The following is a 23,020-nucleotide window of genomic DNA, read 5'->3' as shown; positions in this document are numbered from 1 at the left end:
CTAGTAGACAAGCATCTTGCAGTTTTATTATAAACACCTACTAACAGAAAGATTGCCCAATATTTGTGAAAACATGGGTGTCTTTTTATTTCAAAACCAATTTTAACAAGTGTGTTTTCTAAAACATTTGAGTTGGGATTTGGGAAAGATACCTTGATTTTTACAAGCATTCTGAATGGAGCCTGGTTGGCCAATTTCTGCCAATCTCGTATGTACCATCTTCACAGGAAAGGCAGCAGGTGACCGCTCTTAATAGGGACAAAGGAGGCAGTGGGTGGCTGATAGGAGAAGACAAAATTTCCTTGGGATGTGTCATATTTCTCACAGGCTGATAACCTGTTGGCTGCAAGTGTCACTATCTGCCGTTCCACAGAGCACTGCTAGAATTGGCCAAATGCTTTGGTCCTTCAGGGAAGAAAAGAAGGGGGAGGGGGGACAACTTACCAAGACTTTGCAGAAGTTTAAGATATCTATGCTAACCTTAAAAACCTCAACAATTTGCAGTGATGTGAGGGGGATTAAGGGGTATAATGTGTGCCTTAAATCTCTGCAGATGTTGGCCCCACCCACTCTGTGTTATCACATCGCCTGCCCTATCCCCTGGAGACCATATAAAAACAACTCAGCTTTTAGCTACTACAAAATTTCCCATTCCTGCGCTAGAGGCAGTCAAATGGTTTTCTCCAAAGACTCATATTCTCATATTTTTCAAACCCAGGCTTTTTCTTAGGTCTTGATTTTGACCTGGAGCAAATGCCAAACTGTTCTTTCACTTTTGATTAGTTTACTGTAACTGTCAGGATCTACTAACCCCTCCCCCCCTCACCCGCTTCTGATTTTTTTCATTGATTTTTGCTTTGGGCTAATAAAACAAGCCTCTATCTTCTTGTACATGTGCTTTTTCCCCTAAGTACATAAGGTTTATTTTGCTCGATCAGAAAAAAGATTAATGTATTGCTCAGCATTCTGTTTCCAATGGTGGTCAAACAAATCTTTCCTGAAGCTCATAAAACACATCCATTGTACTAAGCTATAATGTGATTTGCTTGGTTTTGGCTTAGCGCTATATAAACCATGATTTATGTTTGGGCATACTATAGTTTACTCCATAAATCATGATTAGGCAAGTTATATCTTAACCTGACATGCGTGAACTCAACCAGCGCATAAGAGCCCCCCAAATCATTGGAGGTTCTAATCAAAACAAAGGAAATTATTAACACAGAGTCACTCCCAGAACAAAATCTCAGCAAAATTATGGCAATTATGCCAGAATTTTATGGGTATATTTTTTTTCCACATCTGGAGTGTAACAGGTGCATGAGAGAGTTAAGTCCAAAGTGGTGATAATACTATCTCATTTTCAATCTTTAGGCCAGTATCTGACAAAACGAATCCAGGATGAAGGCTTCCAACATGGTTTGGAGCTGGCTTTTGTTTGGAACCGGGATGCCAGTAAGATGGAGGGCACCGTACCAGTGGAACTGAGGTTGGGGAAGTTGACAGATTTTTCACAATGGTGAGCAGACAAGCCCTTTCACAGTGAAGACTGGAAAAAAATTATTTATGACCTGTCAGCATACTTCGGATCATTGCAACATCCCTATGGTCAAATGATTGCAATCTGGGGGCTTGGCAAGTGGCTTACATTTATAATGGTTGCAAAAATTTAGGGTCATGTGATCACCATTTTCAATCTTCCCAGCTGACTTCCAATAAACAAAGTTTGCAAGTTAAGGACTACTGATATTGAGTTGAGAGCCACATTCAATCTTTGCTTGGGCTACGCTCCAGTACAAAAATCAAATTCAGTACAAAAAGTAGTTGTAGTTAGTGTGAGTGCTTCTCACCTGTTTAGCAGTCAGCAAAATGTTGTTATTAAGATGTTAGGCCCAAATTCAAGTCGTCTCTCAGCTCACTGAGTGATTTTGGAACAATCTTCATCTCTCAGCCTAGCCTATCTCACAGGATTTTTGTAATGGAAATAAATTGAGGAGGCAATTCTATGAATGGAGAAAAAGTGCAATATTATCTAATGAATTATAATCATCATATACCATACTATACACTGTATGATTATCTGTGTAGAAACTGAATTGAATTTTATTGAATGAATATGTCTAGGTAGACATGACTTCAATGGACGATTCACAATGTGGCCAGGGTTTATTATCAAAATCATTACATTTTTCTTATTGGGAAGACATGTTCTCTATTGGCATTCTTGCCAGGGGAAATTGATGACCTTCAACTGGCATTCAAAGGTATCTTTATTCAAACAGATACTTGGTTTTGTAAATTGACTGTTTGAGCTACTGCAAACCTAGGCAGAATTGCCTCACATTTATTTGTTCTGACTGACTGGGTTGATGTTTGACCCACCTACCTTTAGGTTTTGATCATTGTATTTTGTTTTGAATCTCACTTTTCTTAGTTGCCTTGAAAGATGAAATACAAACCCAATAAAGATGTATTTAGTAGAAAATCCCACATTCAAACATAAGCATTTCTACACAGGGCCAGGGAGGAGATACTTGACAACAGCCCTGGAGTGCTGCTGTTGATCAAAATAGTTTAGCATTCCCCAGCCTGAGGAAGATTCTGTGATTAAACCAATCTTCTCTGACTAAATGTGATGCCCTCAAGATGTCTAGACTTCCGTTATCATCACCGCTATCCTACTGGATGGGGAATAATGGGGAGTTGTAACTGAATACCTGTGGGTCAATCAAGCTGGGGAAGGCTAAATTTCAAGGCACATTGTGTGTGTGAATCTCTTGGGATTTTATGGAAGAATACCATTATTTTTTGAGATTTAGTGCAAGAGTTGGTCTATTAAAAATACTTTTCAGGGGTTAAAAAATAAAGGAGAAATGGATTGTTAACTAGGTACTGCACTGGTTTAGTTAAGCTAGCCTCTAGTTATTATGTTTCTTGCTTCTTTCCAAAGCCATCCTGATGTCATTGTTGAAGTGGCACATCCCTGCATTGTCCAAGATTATGGGGACTTCTTCCTTAAAGCTGCAGATTTTATGGTGAGGACTACAGCTGCCTACAAATAGAGGCAGGCAGCATCAGCATATTTTTTATTTCTTCCAAATATATTTCAAAGTGGTCTGGCAAAATGCATCTTTTAGTTTAATTGAATAAAAAAAAATGAATCCATCTATACTATTGCTGTAAATATATCTGATGAAATATTATCTCCATCCTATTACCAGCATTCCTTTCCTGTCTGTCTTTTTAATCCTTTAGAATATTGTCCACCAAACAAATGCATTCCGTATCTATTGGAATTCCAGCCAGCCTAACCAACATCTTATTCAAGTGTTGGGTTTATACAGTAACCCCTATAATTCCCAACTAGCACAGAAGATGCTTATTTGGATATTTGCAATTGCATCATATCTGGATAGACCAGTTTAAGAACTTGGTTTACTTAAAAACAATGGTATCAAATGGTGTCAAATTTCTTTCTGACCAGTCAAAGATAAATCTTGTTGGAGACATTCTTCACTTCAGTGTATATTTCTGTAAGATATTTTGAAGGAATCAATTTATTAAGTGAATACTCAGCTAGCAGTGAAGAGACTATGTTTAGCTTATCTTCATCCTACCTCAACCAATGGAGCATCTTGTTCCAAATGTGATATGCAAAACACTCTTAACCATGGTTTCCAGCAGGAATAGGGAACTTTTGTGTGATCAGAAACCATTCAATGTTTTGGAAGGGATCAAGGATCATAGGGAGTGAAACAATAATGCAAATTGTGCATGACTATGTCATGTACATAGGCAGGGACAGGATTTGCTATTTGTTCTGGTGTTTTGGGAGAAAGTTTGATATTTTCTCTGTTCTTTAGATTATGTTAAGCTTATTTTTAAAGACTTGTGGTAATGTTTTCATGTTTTCTATGGTATAAAAATTATGCAATTAAGTTTTGACAAATGTTTGAGACAACTCCTGGAGTCCTAGTAAGGGTGGACATGAATTTGGATTACAGAATATGGTAAATCTAAATTAACATTTCCAAACATGGCATTTTCCAGATATGTAGTCTGACTCCCAGAATTCCTTGTAAGCATGGCCATTACTGAAAAATCTTGGAGTTGAAATCTGCATATTTGGAATGTCAGTTTGTGAAAGGCTAGTCTAAATGAAATAAATCACATTATCACTTAGTATGCTATGTGTACTCGGTTTCTGTATCCTTCTCCTTTGTCTTACCAAATTAAATTATTCTGCATTCAATAATTGGAGAGAAGTAGTAAAAATATCATCCTGAAGCACTCCTCTCCCAGACACCGCACCATCAACAATGCAAATATCTCCATGTCCTTTAGGTCGGATCACCAACAGCCCTAGCAGATGCAAACACTGATCTTAGATTACGTGAAGTGGCAAAAAAGACTGGACACACTCTCTATATCCCCAGTGGAGCTCTATGGGGTGGTCAAGACATTCAAAGGTTGGATGATGCAGGGATGCTCCAGGTAAGTGCCTATAGAGGAATGGGGTAGGGTAGCCTTAACCTAATGATATCTATAAAAGGTGGGGCTGCATCTTCCAGAACTGCCAGTCTGGAAAGAAATTGCAGTTTTTGCAATTTAAATCTTGGAGGTGTACCCTAAGTCCAGATAGGAAACCTTAACGTAAGAGAAAATGTTGATAAAAGGAAATTTGGGCATAAATATTTGAGGAATTACTGACATCATCAAATGTAGCTGTGGAAGACTCCAGTTTGAAATTCTGGAAAACTTTCAGTCAAGCAATGTACACATCACAGAAAAAAACAAATTAATACTCTGACTTAATGTAAGGCACATTCTTATTCAGAAGTGGAAATCTTTGCATTGGGATTCTATTATTTAAAAGGCTAAAAGAAAAGGATATTTAAGGATATGTGACAAAATACTCCATTTTGTCTTTTCTAGGCATTAACAGTCACCATGACTAAACACCCAGACAGCTTCCGGTTGGGTGGGTCTCTTGGGGAGCTTGCAAAGGGAGCCCAGGAGGAAAGCATGGTGCTGTACAATGGCCCTGTGCGGAGTCTGTGTCCCCTGGCCCCCAACAATGTCAACACAATGGCAGCAGCTTGCATTGCTGCTCCAAGTCTGGGCTTCGATGGTGTGAAAGGTTGCCTGGTAGCAGATCCCAAGTAAGTCTTCATCTAAAGGGTAAGCAACTTGGTACCCGTGAATCCCTCTTAATCTCTAATGCACATCTTGCACGCCTGGTTTTTATCTGGGTTTCTTTGTGGTTATAAAAAAGTTTATTTCAGATTTTTAAATTTTAAATAAGAAACCTGCGGTGCCTTATCTTTATTTACAAGACTTCTCCCATTCCCCAAATAGGGCCTGCAGGCATTCTCAGAAAAAAGAAATGAATGTGGGGTGGTGGGGGCAGAAAGTGCAGAAATTTGTTTGGGAGAATGCCAAGCAGAACTGGCAGCCTTATGTGTCAGAAAAGTCAAGATGATTTCCACAATAGTCATAAAAAGGAGTAGTTTTGATCACCAAGTAGCTGTAACCATTTTGTCTTTTTTTTAATCATTCAGTGTAGACACCCCTGATGCTAATTTTTTTTTTAAAAAAAGGAAACTCATATATCTAGGGAATATTCTGAGGGCTACAAACGGTGTTATATTCTTGATAAATGGAAAGAAATATCATGGTAGCCATTTTCTGAAAGTGCTCAAGACAGGATCTCAAAATGTAATAGGTCTCTCCCACCCAATGATGCCAAAGCAGTGTCTCTCAATCTTGATAATTTTAAGATAAGTGGACTTTAATTTCCAAAATTCCCCAGGCAGTATATTGGCTAGTGCATTCTGGGAGTTGACATCTACACATCTTAAAAGTTACCAAATTGGAGAAACACTGTATGAAGCATGTGCCAGCAAACTCATGGCTTTGTGTCATTTTTCTTCTAAACTTCTGATCTAATTGAACACAATTTTATCTTGCAGCCTTCCCAACTATCATGTGGTGATGATTGAAGCAACAGGCCTAGGGGGCTTCTCAGTCAGCACCAGTCGCAAGAACCCAGCTGCTTGTGGGGCTGTCACAGGGTCAGCCACCTTTGCTGCTTTCTGGAGCAGCCTATTGGGTGAGGATGAAAACCTTCCCTTATCCAGAATCTATGCATCCATCATCTAGATTGTATGTCAGTTTGTTCCAATTCTGACTTTGATTAAAATAGTACCTGTAATTCTTGGTTGGAACTTAGCTTTCCCCAATCTTTCATGCCAGTTGTGCTGGATAATCATTTCCTAAATCGCATCTAGCATCACTCATCTCACTTCTGATGGGATTAACTTTAATATTAAAGTTCAGTGCTTCTAGATGGCAACAGGTTTGGGAAGGCCAGTTGAATATTACCCTGAACATGTAACTTTGACAGATGTGCAGATGTGGCAATTTCAACATTGCATTTGCAATGGCAAACTACTGTATATCATCAGCTAAATATGCTTTTCTATACAAATCCTTAACTACATCGCTATCTATTTTTATATCAGACTACCTTACTAGATATTCTAAACTAGTTTTGTTACAGCAATGTGGTCACTGATGTAGTTAGATCACTTGAGTTCTTGAATAAAATAGATTAATAGGGGTCTCCTTTTACAGAAATATTTATTTTACCAATAAATAAGCATCTTTGTTTTTTTAGAAAAATTTATAAAAGGGTTATTTTATAAGACTACCATTAGCTGGTCCATGATTTTAACTAACTCCTGGTCGCCATTAAGGATAGTTTTAAACACTTTTAAAAATTAAGGTGAAAGAATAATGTAGAAAGTAAGTCTTGGCATTCCCATGCCAGCTCAAGTTCTTATACCACATCTGATTTCTTATTGGTTCTTTCTTTCTTTCTTTTTCTTCTTCCTTCCTTCCTTCCTTCCTTCCTTCCTTCCTTCCTTCCTTCCTTTCTATCTGCACCTCCTACCTGCACCACTGGAGTAATTATATAATTATATAATAATACAATTGCTATAAAGAAGTGATAAGAGAATTGTTCCTATCTACTCTAGTGAGTAGACAATCACATCTCTTGGTTATGCCTTCATTTACGTTGTATATTATTTGTTTCCTATTTTGGGTGATCTCTGAACTATCCTTAATGGTGATCAGGAGTCAGTTTAAGAAAACATAGATGGAGAGAAAGTGTGGTATAGTGGTTAAATTTATTTAGCGTATGGCATATCATATATGGACTAGCAATATTTATTAACATTTCATTTAGATTAATAAAACACCATAAAATATAAATGTTAAAAAGATCTATGCTAAAATATTAATGTCTAGGAGATTTAACCATTAAAGCAGTAGTGGGTTTCAAATCCCGGCACTACCAGCTCGCTATCGGTAGTGCATGGTTACATGCACTCGCAAAGCGCTTCTGTGCATGCGCAGAGCACTTTTTATGACGTCTGGGTGGGTGGGCGGAGCCTCCCGCCGCCACCACTGGTCCATCCGAACCGGGGCGAACCGGGAGCAACCCATCACTGCATTGAAGCACAGCATTTATATTTTTTAAAAAATAAAATATTGGACTGGTACATGCCCTTAGCTTACAGTTGGTCACAATATGAGCTACAGTATGAAGTGGGGACATACAGTTACACTAAGGGGAGGATACTCTGCCCCGTTTATACACAGAGTCCTGGCAGATTCCATGTGAGATACGAATCCTATTCAGGATTGTCCATGGCTAACATGATAGAGCTTGGCACTTTTTTTTTGTGGGGTCATTTATATATCTTGGTTGAAGTATTAGTTTAAAACTGGGGACAGTCAGATATTATGAATGGAACCTCACTGGATACAATTCATCTACTTCAAGGTCATTGCGGTAGGGATAAATAAAGGGAGATTCTCATGTAAGCCACTTTGAGACAGGATATTAATCTAAAATTAATAATAAAATAATAAAAACTGAAAAATAAAGGCTGCAACCCTACTTGGGCAAAGGTCCTTCTGAATTCAGTCATCTTTCCCCAAATATTTAGGATGGATTCTAGCAGCAGGATTTAGCCTCTGTGACAAAAGGATGAAAGCTTTAAACTTTTTCCCCTAAAGCCATGATGTCCTTCCCCAAATCTCAGCAGGTGAAATAATTAGGTGTACCTAGTAAAAATGTCACTCTCTATAAAACTGAGATTTGTGGCTAGAAAATCAGGCTTCTTCTGCAACTTGCTATGTGGAGAGAGGAATCAGTTTTAAAAGAGATAAATAGAATCAAACAATGCAAAGGAGATTAAAGACACAAAGCTGTTTCAATCACATACAGGATTTTAGAAGGATCTCCAATAGAAAAATAAGCAAGAAAGAGTAAGGTTGTAAGTAGTTCACAAATTACTCATTCTTAATATAGAAGCAACTCTGCTGTAAAGCGGAGCCATTTGCATAAAATATACAAGGACTGAGACAATTGTAGAGAAGCAATAATCACCAGAGATAATAGACTTAACTTCCCACATTGTTAAAATAAAAATTAATCTTAAAGAATATTTTTATCTAAACGTTTTAGTTTCCCTATTCCTTAGGATAACTTGATCACTGATGTTAAAGTATAAGTGTTAGCTTCTGTGAGGTTCTTTTTAAAATTCTTCCCTTCTCGCCATATAACTTTTTACTCCATTTATCAAGAGTTCAGCTTTGTTTTTCAAAAGGGCCCAATTTCAGTATTTTTAAGAAAGAGGAAATAGCTGAGGAAATTGATTTGTTTAGATACTGAAGCAAACTTCTGCTTCAGACAATAATAAGGGAATTGGCTAAGAATCAGGTTTGGGAAATACCGTAGAAGCAGCAACCCAGGCCTTGAATGATCTGTTCTCTTTTCCTTCCTATAGTGTGCCAAGGGCATGGAGGCCGAGTCTACCTATGCTGAGTTTATGAGATATCTTCCTAAGAGGATTCACAGAAGATACCTGGAAGTAATTACAATGGAATGGGAAGACCAAGAAAGGTAGCAGCACCTCATTAAAGGAAGCAGAAGAAACCCATTCACACATCTTGGATGGTTTCAGTTTGTCAGTCAAATAAATCAACTTTCTCCAGTCTGGACACCTTGTAAGTGTGCAGTTCCCCCTAACCAGCAGGATGATTGCTGAGAATTTTGAAAATGGAGGTCCACAGATCTGAAGCAACACTGAAATTGGGGAAAGCTGGTAAAATAATTCATAAGCTTTTGTCCATTTCCTCAAAATCAGTATTTCCCAATATGGCATCTTCCAGATGTGTTGGGAGTACATCTCTCGTCATTCTGCTCAGCATAGTTGATTGGGTGCATTGTTGGGGGCTGTAGTCCAATATCTCTAGTGAACACTAAATTGGAGAAGATTGTCTTACAGATGGCTTTTACTTTTCAAGCTGACAACGGTTTTGATTCTATCATCCTTATGGGTTGCTTCCATTGTCCACAAAAATAAAGCCAGTTTGGTCTAGTGAGTAAGCCACCAGGCAAGAAACTGGAAGATGTTGAGTTCTAGACAGGATTTAGGCATGACAGTGACTTTGGATTAGTCACTTTCTCTCAGCCCAACCCACCTCACAGGTTTGTTGTTGCAGGGAAAATAGGAGGAGAAAGTAGTATTGTGTGTCTGCTGCCTTGAGCGATTTATAAAAATAATAAATGTGACATAGGGATAAACTGATTCAAATGAGACAAAGTTCAGTTGCTGGCAGGGTGGATAAAAATCAATGATTTTTTTAAAAAAATCAAAAAAATCAAAAAAATCAGTTTTTTTATTTAAATCGGATTTTTTTGATTTAAATCGGATTTTTTTTATTTAAATCAGATTTTTTTGATTTAAATCGGATTTTTTTTAAATAAAATGCTTTTTGAGGAAAATATATTACTATCCAAAGGTTATTCCATCATGAAATAAAGATTAGTCTTTTAATTATGTAGAACAAGGCTGTATATGTTTAATTTTTTTGGTAAATAAATTCCATTAATCCATTCACAATGTCATGCTCTTCCAGGGGTTTTGTAAGATTATTAGGCAGTTTCTCCGCCTACAAGATATTATCAGAGATGCTTGGTTTACTTTTGCAGTTCTCAAAACTGAATTCGACTCAGCAGAGATCACATGCCTCTTCTTCACAGCAAAAATGTTATAACATGAACAGAGTTGAGAAAAAGACCTTAATCCTATTGTTTTACAAACCTATGAATACAGAATCAACCCCTTCAGTGCTAAGTTTCAAGAAGTTCAGTGAATAGAATAGAAACAATATTTTTCTGATTATTTGGTGGCCGCCTGGGATAGGGCGGCTGCTGGTGCTCTGGATCGGGTCGTGCCTTTGCGGCCTCTGACCCGGCGCCGATCTCAATTGGCTCCTTGGTTTACCGAGGAGCTGAGGGAGTTGAAGCGCCAGAAAAGACGCCTAGAGAGTAGTTGGAGGGCCAGTCTTCTTGAATCTGACCGGACACTAGTAAGATCCCACATTAGGAATTACTTAGTGGCGATAAAAGCAGCGAAATGTAGTTATTTTGCTGCTCTTATTGCGTCATCAGATAATCGCCCGGCCGCCCTCTTTAGGGTGACCCGCTCCCTGCTCCACCAGGAAGCGCGGGAGGACCCCTTGGAGGGTAGAGCCGAGGATTTTGTTCAGTATCTGTATGACAAAATCACTCAGATTCGGGAAGATTTGGACTCCGACTGGGTAGTCTCAGGGGGAGAGACAGGGGCAGGTCTTGAGAATGTTATCTGGGATGAGTTTGATCCTGTGACCCCTGAGGACGTGGACAGGATTCTGGGTAGACTGAACGCGACCACTTGTTTATTGGACCCGTGTCCTTCCTGGTTAGTACTGGCTTCCCGGGAAGTGACACGAGGCTGGCTCCAGGGGATTATAAACGCTTCGCTGAGTGAGGGTGACTTTCCCGCCGCCTTGAAAGAGGCGGTGGTGAGGCCTCTCCTCAAGAAGCCTTCCCTGGACCCGGCAATGTTGGTAAATTATCGTCCGGTCTCCAATCTTCGCTTTGTTGCGAAGGTTGTTGAGAGTGTGGTCGCGCAACAGCTCCCCCAGCACCTGGATGAAACGACGTATCTGGATCCGTTCCAGTCGGGCTTCAGGCCCGGGTACAGCACGGAAACGGCATTGGTCGCGTTGGTTGATGATCTCTGGAGGGCTCGGGACAGGGGGTGCTCCTCTGTCCTGGTCCTGTTAGATCTCTCAGCGGCTTTTGATACCATCGACCATGGTATCATGCTGCACCGGTTGGAAGAGTTGGGGGTGGGAGGCACTGTGTTGCGGTGGTTCTCCTCCTTTCTCTCTGACCGGTCGCAGTCTGTGTTGACAGGGGGACAGAGGTCGACCCCGAGGCCCCTCATATGTGGGGTGCCGCAAGGGTCGGTCCTCTCGCCTCTCCTGTTCAACATTTATGTGAAGCCGCTGGGCGAGATCATCCGTGGTTTCGGGGTGGAGTACCATCAGTACGCTGACGACACCCAGCTGTACATCTCCACCCCGGATCACCCCAACGATGCCCTTGAAGTGATGTCCCGGTGCCTGGAGGCCGTACGGATCTGGATGGGGAGGAACAGGCTCAGGCTCAACCCATCCAAGACTGAGTGGCTGTGGTTTCCGACGTCCCGATATAGTCAGTTGACGCCATCACTGACTATTGGGGGCGAATCATTGGCCCCCACGGAGAGGGCTCGCAACTTGGGCGTCCTCCTGGACTCACGGCTGTCTTTAGAAGAGCACTTGACGGCCGTGACCGGGAGGATTTTTCATCAGGTTCGCCTGATTCGCCAGTTGCGTCCCTTTCTGGATCGGGACTCTTTACGCACGGTCACTCATGCCCTTGTCACCTCCCGCCTGGACTATTGCAACGCTCTCTACATGGGGCTCCCCTTGAGGAGCACCCGGAGGCTCCAACTGGCGCAGAGTGCGGCCGCGCGGGTGGTAATGGGAGCGACATGGCGTTCCCATGTAACACCTCTCCTGCGCAAGCTGCACTGGCTCCCGGTGGTCTTCCGGGTGCGCTTCAAGGTTTTGGTTACCACCTTTAAAGCGCTCCATGGCTTAGGACCCGGGTACTTGCGGGACCGCCTACTACCACCAATAGCCTCCCACCGGCCGGTACGCTCCCATAGAGAGGGGCTCCTCCGGGTGCCGTCAGCCAAACAATGCCGACTGGCGGCCCCCAGGGGGAGAGCCTTCTCTGTGGGGGCACCTACTATCTGGAACGAGCTCCCCCCAGAGATACGGAGGATCCCGGATCTGCGCACCTTCCGCCGCGCCTTAAAGACCTTACTATTTCACCAGGCCGGCCTGGCCTAATTTTCCCCCTCTTTTATAAAAGATTTTTAAAATTTTAAATATTTTTTAGTATTTATATATTCAATTTTAAATTGGTTTTAAAAGTTTGGGGTTTTAAATTTGTCGGGGCCAAAATTATTTAATTTGATTTTATTCTATTTTTTAAATTTTGTATTGTATGTGTTTTTATTGTTTGGCTGTGCACCGCCCTGAGTCCTTCGGGAGTAGGGCGGTATAGAAATCTAATAAATAATAATAATAATAATAATAATTTGGAGTGGAATAGATCTGCACAAGAAGAAAGTGAAACTAAGTGTGAGGAGGAAGGGGCAAGCAGACAAGCAGTACAAAATGAAAGTGAAACTTTCTGAGCACAATACTGCACAGGCACAGACAGACAAGTCTTTGGATCTTTTTGTGTGTATGACCTGAGGTTTATCACATTCTTTCCTTGGAGGAAAAAACCTATAATAGCAGCAGGCTGTAAAAGAGACCCAGTTTGGCAATATTTTAATGAAGTTCCTTTACCTATCGGTAAGGCAGGCATGCGTGCAAACTGCAAACACTGCAACAAAAAAATGCAAGGCCTGGTGGCCCAAATGAGGCAACATCATGAGAAGTGCTGTGATGAAGATGACCAAAGAAACACATTTGAACAGGCAGGATCTTCAGGTTGGTAAACATTTTTATTGAATCATATTTCTAAAGACTGCCTTGAACGGTCATGTTTGAGCAAAATTATATTTCTTATTATTACTGCATATTACTGTCATTTGGTACAGTTATGAAGAAAAGCAAATATTCCTTTTGGGGCAGTGCTGTGTACAATAAGCAGAAATTGTATAAACAATAAAATAACAGCATTGACTTATTTGTTTAGGGGAATTCATGGATTCTGGAAACTATCCACCTTCAAGATCACCATCCTCCTGTTCTACAGTTTCAGAGTTATCCATCCAGGATAGTGCTTCATTAGCATCATCATCATCAGACACCCACAACCACATATCACTGTCACCTAAAAGAAAAAAACCTTCCCTCCTGGAACCACCATAGATAAGTTTGTGATAAAAACTAGCAGATTAGAAAAAGAGTTAATTGATGAAAAAATTGCCCAGTTTGTTTATGCAACGAACTCTTCTTTCCGTCTGACAGAGAACCCACATTTCATTAATATGGTTCAGTCACTGAGACCAGGATACAGTCCACCCAGCAGAGCAGATGTTGCAGGGAAACTGCTGGATAAAGTGTATGATAGAGAAATGGAGCAAGGTGCAACAGCTCTGGAGGGTAGAATTGTTAACCTAAGTATTGATAGGTGGAGTAATGTCCATAATGATCCTATTGTATGTGCTTGTATAACAACAGAAGAAGGGAAAGTCTTCCTTGCACAAACAATTGATACGTCAGGAAATGCACACACAGCAGAATACTTACAAGAAGTGGCAGTAAAAGCTATAATAACATGTGAACAAAAATTCAAATGTCTAGTACGTAGTTTGGTCATAGACAATGCTGCAAATGTATCCAAGATGAGAAGAAATTTAGAAGAGCAGGAAGGGAATACAAAGCTAATAACATATGGTTGCAGTGCTCATTTGCTGCACCTCTTAGCCAAAGACTTAAGTGTTCCAGAAATAAAGACTAATGTTGTTGAAATTGCTAAATACTTCCGTAACAATCATTTTGCTGCAGCAGCTCTGAAAAAGATGGGTGGAACCAAGCTAACACTCCCACAAGATGTTAGATGGAACTCTGTGGTAAACTGTTTTGAGCAGTATATCAAGAACTGGACAATTCTGATGACAGTTTGTGAAGAAAATTGAGATAAAATAGATGGCACTGTCACGGCCAAAATCCTCAACATTGGGCTTAAGAGAAATGTTGAACATATGCTGAGCATCCTGAAACCCATCTCTGAAGCTTTAAACAAAATACAGAAAAATAGCTGTTTTATTGCTGATGCTGTTGAAATTTGGAAGGAACTGAGTGAACACTTAAAAACAGAACTACACATGGACAGAATTAAATTACAAGCATTAAAAAAATGAATGGGACAAGTACTATCTCCAGCTCATTTTTTGGCAAATATTGTCAATATCCAGTATCAGGGTCAAAACTTAAGTGCTGAGGAAGAGGAGTTAGCTATGACATGGGTATCCAGCAATCATCCATCTGTAATGCCACCTATAATAAACTTCAAAGCTAAGGGGGAACCATTCAAGAAATATATGTTTGCTGAAGATATTTTAAAGAAAGTCACATCAGTGAACTGGTGGAAGTCACTTAAGCACTTGGATTTAGAGACTGTTCAAGTAATGATTTCACTTTTAACAGCAGTAGCTTCTTCTGCAGGCGTTGAAAGAATATTCTCTTCCTTTGGACTCATTCATTCTAAATCGAGAAATCGTTTGGGACCCAATAAAGCAGGAAAGCTTGTTTTTCTTTTCCAGATTATGAACAAAGAAGAAGATGAAGATGACGAGTGAGCTACAGAGGACAGTATTTAAGTTTTTCATGTGTAGGCTGGGCTGACAGTCTAAGTTTCTTAATATATATATATATATATATATTGTTTAGCCAAATTAGTTAACAAACATGGATGTTTGTTTAAGCAAATAACATATGCTGTAATGTTATTGTTTCAGTTGAACAAATCTATTTAAATTGTTATTATTATTATTATTATTATTATTTAATTTGATTTATATGCCACCCTTCTCCGAAGACTCAGGGCGGCTTACAATGTGCTCAGCAATAGCCTTCATCCTTTTGTATATTTATACAAAGTCAGCTTATTGCCCCCACAAATTGGGTCCTTCCTAAGTACAACAGAAAAGTTGTCCAAATATGAATAATTAACCTATTAAACTAGGGATAAAAAAACTAATATAATAATAATTTAATAATAATTTTATTTCTATACCGCCCTTCTCCCGAAGGACTCAGGGCGGTGTACAGCCTATTTAAAAACACAAAAAACACGACAACAATTTAAAATTTAAAATCATTAAATAATTAGGCTCCAATTAAAATCCCAGAAATTTAAAATACCCCAATTTAATATGAAAAGTTGTTATTCTAAAAATCTTCATCTACTTGCATATTAAAGTTATACCAGCAAGAATTAGTCTTTATGTAGAAAACTATGATCTAAATCAAGCCTTACTGACTAATGACTTAAATCGTGATTTAAATCAGTTTGATTTAAATCAAATCCACCCTGGTTGCTGGAATTCTTGCAATCCCATCTCATTCTTTGCAATATATCTTGTTAAAGAGGCACAGTGACAATTGTGCTTAGGCATATCATTTTTGCTTTTAACTGGATGCTTAAAGATCTGACCGTATGTTATTTGAGAGCAGGTTGCATTATGCTTATCAGAGGGATGTCTCAAGGGAGCTGTTCCTGAAATTCTGAGCATTTTAGAACAGAGCAGAGCTACAAGTCCTGAAATCCAGGGGCCCCCATGTGGCCTTCCAAAGCCATGAATGCCTCCCACAGTTGTTACCAAATTGTCATATTTAATATAATAGGTGGAAGAAATAATAAAACTCATGAGTAATAGATAATCTAATTAATTATATTTGAGTTTAGTTTACAATATAATTTTATTCATTAGTATACTTCCATGGTGAAAAGATCACCCTGTAAAATCACTGTTGCCTGGGTGGACACCCAGTAGGGAGTTCTTTTCATGTCCCTGTTAATAAGCCCCCTAAAGTGGTACCTATTTACTCATGTTTTTACACTTTTGAACTACTAGGTGGGTAGGAGCTGGAGCAAATGATGGGAGTTTATCCAGTCACACAACAGCAACATGGGTTTCAAATGTGAGTTGCAAATTGTCAACCCAGTATCATAACCACGAGGCACCACTCTCCTTATTCATTAGTATAGAAAGTTAATTCAAATGTAATTCTTATCCTGACCCTATTCACTACTTCAGGATGTGTACCAGTGATAGGCCCAAATGCAGCTCTCAGATTTAAGAAAGGACATCCTGGTTAGAGTGGTGGGGAATGGCTGTTGTAAGTAGCACTTGGTGATACTTAAACTGCAACACTAGAAAGATGGCCAGTTTCCTACTGAATGCATGATGCCAATTAAGAGAAGCACAAACAAGAAAAATTATTTATTGGCTAAGGCTCCAGAAACCAGGCTTAGGCCTGAAAGCTGGTTGAGTTACCTTGTACCAGTCCCTCTCCCTCAACCCAACTCACCTCACAGGGTTGTTGTGGGGACAATAGGAGATTACTAGATATGTTCACCATCTTAAGTCATTTATAAAAACAATTAACGGCAGAAAAATATTTTTTAAAAAAATCTATTTTCCCAAATATTTATATCCTTACACAGCAAGATTTCTTTATATTCTTAACTTCTCCGTTTTTTTTAATTGGAATAGAATCATTAATTATTAAATTCCATTTGGTTCCATTTTTTAGTTTGACATAATTAGTGTTTAACTTGAAGCTGTCATTCAGCTGAATAATTTTTATAAGGAAATCTGCCATTATGAGCTTCTTTGTTCCATCAATCCTAGGTATGACCTGAAATATACAGGACTTAATTAGTACCCAACTTAAGCAATTTCACAATCTTTAGGGCAGTAACTTTATTAAGTCAACCCAAAGGTCCTAATAGGTAAAATTTGGAGAGCTTTAGATCTCCTAAATTAGCTATTACATAGTGATAATGGTCATTTAATGTTATTATAGTACTCAGAATAACACTGCTTGATGAAGAAATTAAAACACTTTGCTGTCTATTAAGTTATGAGACATCCCACTTATTTCAAACATCAAAGGGGAATAATAGCTAGATGATGTCTGAAGATTGTTCAGTGCTACCCAATATCCTTGTGTGTGTGTATCTATCTATCTATCTATCTATCTATCTATCTATCTATCTATCTATCTATCTATCTATCATCTATCACAATGTTACCTCATGTTACAAAGCACCAATTTAGCATCCTTCAACTATGCTGAGGTTGCAAATACTGAAATTCAAAATGTGAAAATCTTAGCAGGTGCTACTGCTCAGCTGACCTTGACTAAGATCAGAAATTTTAGGCTGGATTGTGATGCTGAAAAGTACCCTAGAAAGCAGTGGGAACAAAATACTATGATGTTGCCAAAAAACCTGCACTGGCCATATCCAGATCTCTCTAGGTCTCAAAAGGGATATTTATGTACAGAATTTACGGAAATTGTTGTAAAGAATGGGTGCTTTTTCAGCATTTTAGCTTCAAATTAGATTTTTTATCTATTTAGGGAAACTTTTAAAGAATGGATGCCTTTTCAGCATTTTATAATATTGTATGAAATTAAGACAAAGGTAGTAACTCTTTTGGCTAGATAGATGGAGTTAGAATTTTGTCAGCATGTCATAAATATAGACAAAATGGCTGATGGAAGCTCCTTTATTCATAAAATGGCTGCCACAATGGCATAAAAACTATTAGTTGTACTCCCAGAAACTTTATCTTATTTCGCTGGATGTTCTCTGCCTCCACAGTAAGTAGACACATTTCCAAGCAAAGTGCTGGACTGAAATTATACCTACATTTTTTATTTTATGAGAATGTTTGCCGATGCCAGGGGCATTCTTGTAAATAAAGGTGATTGTTAAACCTGGCATTTAGCAGCATTTTCCTTTTCTATTTATTTATTTTTCTTTTTTTAAATTAAAAGATTAAATGATAAGATCAGGTTGAGCTAGAAGCTATGCAGACCTCAAGAAATGTGTCCTTGAATATATCTGTACTCATAGCACGCTGGTTATTCCTAGATTAAGAGCTATTGCCTTTTTTTTCTTACCAGAGCCTGTCATTTATAGACAGAAATCCAACAATGTAACATACCATGAAAAAAGTTACAATGGTAGTTTGCTATACATCTAGAACATCTCCCACACTTTTGGACTATTGTAATGAACTCTACATCAGTTGGCTTTGAAGATAAATCAGATGTTTCAAATGATCCGAAATGTTGCAGCTGATTGATGAAGCTCAATAGATGTTCCCATATAAATACCTCCAGGACCTACATTGGTTAAAAGTTACCTTCAAGGTACAATTCAACATGCTGGTTACCACCTTTAAAGCCTACATGGTTTAGGACTTGTGTACTGGAAGAACTCACTGGAGAAGAGCCTAATGCTGGGAAAGATTGAGGGCAAAAGAAGAAGGGGACGACAGAGAATGAGGTAGCTGGATGGAGTCATTGAAGCAGTAGGCGTGAGCTTAAATTGACTCCAGAGGATGGTAGAGGACAAGGCGGCCTGGAGGAACATTGTCCATGGGGTCGCCTTGGGTCAGACATGACTTCGCAACTAACAACAACTGTATTTAAAAAACCATCTACCGTGTTTCCCCGAAAATAAGACCCTGTCTTATATTTTTTTGAACCCAGAAATAAGCCCTTGGTCTTATTTTGGGGGAGGTTTTATTATTTTGGGGCGCGTGGAGATGGGGCTCCTCTTGCTGTCTTACCTGATTTCCAGCTCTGCATTTAAATATTTTTGTGGAGGGCTTATTTTTGGGGGGAGGCTTATTTTAGCGCATGCGCTCCAAAGCCCGATTGGGCTTATTATCAGGGGATGTCTTATTTTCAGGGAAACAGGGTTTCATTGGTTTCTACCTGTCCAATAAGATCTAGAAGAATGTCTCCCTCCCTCCCCTTAAGATCATGTTTAAGGATTATGATGACAAAATTCTCATAGTTCCCCTTCTTTGGAATTACACTATCTCTGAAATTAAACCACTCCTCCCCTAATTTGGTTTTTATGGGGGGGAGTTGTTGAAAATTGATTGGCATCTTACTATTATTAATAATAATAGTTATGATTTATAAATTAGTTTTAAGGAATTCAAGGAAAACATTATTTATGGCCTGAATCAGACCTGGGCATTTAAACAGTATCCTGGCCAGGGGTGAAATCTAATTTTTTTCCCCACTGTTTCTGTGGGTGTGGCTTAGGGGCGTGGCCTGGTGGTGGTCATGTGACTAGATGGGCGTGGCCAATTTAAAAAAAACTTTTTAAAGCATTTTTAACTAGTAAAAACTGCTTTAAAAAGTAAAAAAAAAAATTCTGATGATCAGCACCTGACCAGCCTAACCCCTCTCACCAAGCCAGATCCAACGCCTCCTAGCCCTAAAGATTGCAAGCCTTTCTACCTCGGCCACCCAGTCTGGGAGATGACCGGGGGGCGGGGGGGAGAGAGAAACAAATTGCTCGGCTGCTCCCCCTTTTCACTCAGCCCGAGCTTCCTTGCTTCACACGCCCGGGATTGTCACCCTCATCTTCTTCTTCCTCCTCCTCTCCAAGTGGAAAAATGCCAGGAGCACAAAAAGAAGTGCTTGCTTGCTCCTGCCGTTTTTCCGTTTGTAAGGAAGCTTTCATACCTTGTGAAGGCAAGTCTGGCTTCCTGCACTAAAAATCTCATCAATACCGCTGTGTGTGTGTGTGAATGTCGGGCATGGGCTGCTGCGAAGACCAGGAGCAAACACACACACACACAGGTTTTAAAAGATCTTTGAATGAAGGCAGAGGTGGATTGGCAGGCCATCCCTGCCTCTGCACTGACATTCAGTGCAGCACACACACACACACAGGCTCCTTCAGGTTGGCCTCCAAAGAAAAGAGGAATGAAGGTGGGGGTGGATTGAAGGGGTGAATTCCCCAACTCTGGTTTAGCCGGCTGGGGATGGGACGGCAGGCACAGGCTGCTGCGAAAGACCAGGAGTAAACACACACACACACACACACACACACACACACACACACACGCTTTGTTTCTCCAGAACCGGTAGAAAAAAATGCTTAAAAAGTAAAAAAAAAAGTTCCCATGGTCATGCATCACTCAGCTGATCATTGGAACTTTTTTTTTAACTTTTTAAGCATTTTTTTTACTACCGGTTCTCTGGAAGTAAAAGCAGGAAGTAACAACGATTGGGCGGGTGGGCGGAGCCTCGGGTTGCCATTGCTACCAGTTCTCCGAACCACCGGCATCATCGCTACCTATTCACTCAAGCCGGTCCGAACCGGAAGCATTTCACCCCTGGCCCTGGCCATATCCGGGCTTTGGCTGTCCCCGTCTGGTCCATAAGTAAGTCTAAGCCATGCATGCAATATAACTGCATTGCTTTTATGTTGAAGGTAGTTTCTCATGTGGCCCCTTGGGAAAATTGCCTACCCCTGGCCTGGATAGAGTACAAAAAGGCATTTGATCATTTGATCATTTTTTTGAATCAGCAGAAAAAATTGGCAATTTATGAAAACCTCAATGAAGTTTTGGCAAACAAAGCTGGTGGCCAATAGGGAAGAGTTAGGAGAAGTTAAAATGAAACATAGAATTCTTCAAGTTGATTCATTATCACCTTTACTCTTTATACTATCAATGGCCCCACTGACAATTTGGAACAAAACTGTGGCTATGACTCGGCCAAAGAATGAGTAAGCAGTTTGCGTTTACTCTATTTGGATGATTTAAAATTATTTGGAAAACCAAAGGCTGAACTAGATTCCTTATTAAAAAAGCAGAAAAGGATTCAATAAAGATACTGGAATGTGATTTAGTATCGACAAGTGTGCAACCATAACTATAAGGCAGGCAAAATTGTTGAAGATGAGGGAATATAGCTTAACAATGAAGTTTTGATAAAAACGAGAGCACCACAAGGATATAAATATTTTATAATTTTGGAAGAATTTATTCTTTTATTACAGAATCGAATCAAAGAAAGTACTTCAACCAAATATATTGCATGAGTTTGTAAAATGTTAAAATCAAAGCTAAATGATGGAAACATTATTAAAACAATATCTGGGCCAGTTCCTGTTATTCAATATACAGCAATATAATTGACTGGACTGAGGTGAAACTTGGTAACTTGATTCAGAAGACTAAAAAAAAACAAAAAACCAACCAAACCTTATGATACTATAGCATACTTTATACCCCAAAAATGATACTGATGAACTGTATTTGTCAAGAGATGAAGAGGGTAGAGAACTGCTACAGGTGGAACAAATTGTAATGGAAAAAAAGCATAGCCTGAATGACGACATCAAGAATCCTTGCATGAAGAAAATCAATCAAGGAAAGTTCTTGAAAATAACAAAGGTGAAGACTGAATGTAGAAACAATTAAAAACTATTTGTTAATTAGAAGCATAAGTCAATACATGGTCAAAATTTGAAGGATATAAAAGGAAAAGCTGATAAAAAAACCCACATGGAATTGGTTATCAGGAGGGTTAAAGGAAAAAAAATTGAAGGCTTTATTTTAATGTCTTAGAAAGAAGCTTTGCTAACTAATTGAATGAAGGTGAAAATTCTATATGTAACAAACAACAGAAAATGACTTGGTTGTAATAAAAGGGATGAAACAATTAACCATTCGATCAAAGGCTGCAGGAGAATGTCACAAATTGATTACAAACAGAATCATGAACAAGTTGCCAGAATTGCCAGAGGTCTGGTTTTGAATATTATAAAAACTATTAAGAGTGTCAAAGTGAGAAAGTTTTGGAAAATGAGGTCAGACATCTTGTTCATAATATGCCTTATATTGAAAAAAAGAAAGAAAGTCTGATTCAACTGATAGCAACTGATATTGCTACTCTAAGTGATCCAGGATTGAAGAAAAACAATTGGAAAAAAATATAAAATACTGGATTGACCGCTTATGGAAAATCTGTTGCTATGCCAACTGACATTAGAGTTATCTAAAGGATTTCCTCAAATCAAGACATACTGAATTTATCTAACATCCTAATTTTTATTTAAAAAAAAAAAAAAAAACTCCTGCTTGGAACAGTCCATATTCTTAGATGCTTCCTTAGTAATTTTTAGGTCTATGGTTAGGATTTGAATTATTAAGTTTCTACCAGAAACGTAGGCTGTGAATCTAACATAGATTACTCACACGTAATAGTAAACATATAACAAAAGAATAATAAATCTGGCTGTTAGAAGAGTCCTGGAAGCAGTTTTGCTGTCAATAGTGATACTTCACTAAGGGTATGCATTCTGCATTTGACACAGTAACTGCTTATAATTTATACTATACTACACTACACTACACTACACTACACTACACTACACTACACTACACTACACTATTTATTTATTTATTTATTTATTTTATTAAATTTGTATACCGCCCTACTCCCTAAGGACTCAGGGCGGTGAACAGCCATAAAATAAAACATGTAGATACAAAATTTAAAATAAAGATAAAACTAATTAAATAAATTTGGCTGAGACATTTTAAAACCCCAATAAATTAAAACCAAATTTAAAATTCCATTTAAAAGAGGAAAAGTTTAGGTCAGGCCAGCTTGATGGAATACACTACACTATGACATAAAATACCAAAGGTCAATTTAAATTGCCCTTCTTAAACTTCGTATAGTTGGGTTAGCTTATAAGAGTTGAAATCCTACACTTTACAAAGCAACACTCCAAGGTGTTTTGAACGTAGTGTTGTACCAAGATTGCAAATCCACTTGTTTTCCAGTTACAATATTTCTCATCCACCGGTTGGGAATTATACTGTAATCTTTACCTAAATTATAAGGAACGCCGAACTTCTTCCGGAATCCGCGATCAATATACTCCTTCTCTAAGGGAAACAAGTCGCAGCACTTGCCTCTCCTTTTGTTGCATTCTGGGAAATGTGGTTTCCTACCTACTTCCGGTCAAACGCGCGAGACCTACCGG

General features: G+C 39.0%; 1 protein-coding gene and 1 long non-coding RNA gene across 4 annotated transcripts in view; one reads left to right on the top strand and one right to left on the bottom strand.

Annotated features, from left to right (window-relative positions):
- Window positions 1-9,075, top strand: part of ASPDH (aspartate dehydrogenase domain containing) — a 227,887-nt gene extending 218,812 nt beyond the window's left edge. For both annotated transcript variants that reach the window (XM_087891966.1, XM_087891965.1), the window contains exons 3-8: window positions 1,375-1,519; window positions 2,951-3,035; window positions 4,345-4,494; window positions 4,936-5,162; window positions 5,973-6,112; window positions 8,862-9,075. In XM_087891966.1, coding sequence (XP_087748092.1) covers window positions 1,375-1,519; window positions 2,951-3,035; window positions 4,345-4,494; window positions 4,936-5,162; window positions 5,973-6,112; window positions 8,862-8,899 — 785 coding nt within the window. In that variant the 3' untranslated portion in view covers window positions 8,900-9,075. The remainder of the gene's footprint in view (window positions 1-1,374; window positions 1,520-2,950; window positions 3,036-4,344; window positions 4,495-4,935; window positions 5,163-5,972; window positions 6,113-8,861) is intronic.
- LOC117669050 (uncharacterized) lies at window positions 63-22,949 on the bottom strand. Of its 2 annotated transcripts, none has more exons than XR_004592356.3 (3): window positions 22,866-22,949; window positions 1,851-2,003; window positions 63-405 (listed from the first exon to the last, which is right to left on the bottom strand). It is a non-coding gene; the product is annotated as an uncharacterized LOC117669050 (long non-coding RNA). The 2 variants fall into 2 exon arrangements; XR_015733739.1 differs by lacking the exon at window positions 22,866-22,949 and adding an exon at window positions 4,229-4,378.
- Window positions 22,950-23,020: the final 71 nt, after the last annotated feature.

The sequence above is a fragment of the Pantherophis guttatus genome, chromosome 4, assembly GCF_059756535.1.
Source record: "Pantherophis guttatus breed Tessera chromosome 4, ASM5975653v1, whole genome shotgun sequence".
Classification (NCBI taxonomy): Eukaryota; Metazoa; Chordata; class Lepidosauria; order Squamata; family Colubridae; genus Pantherophis; species Pantherophis guttatus.
Note: the sequence above shows the minus strand (reverse complement) of the source record. Positions and strands in the feature narration are given on the sequence as shown.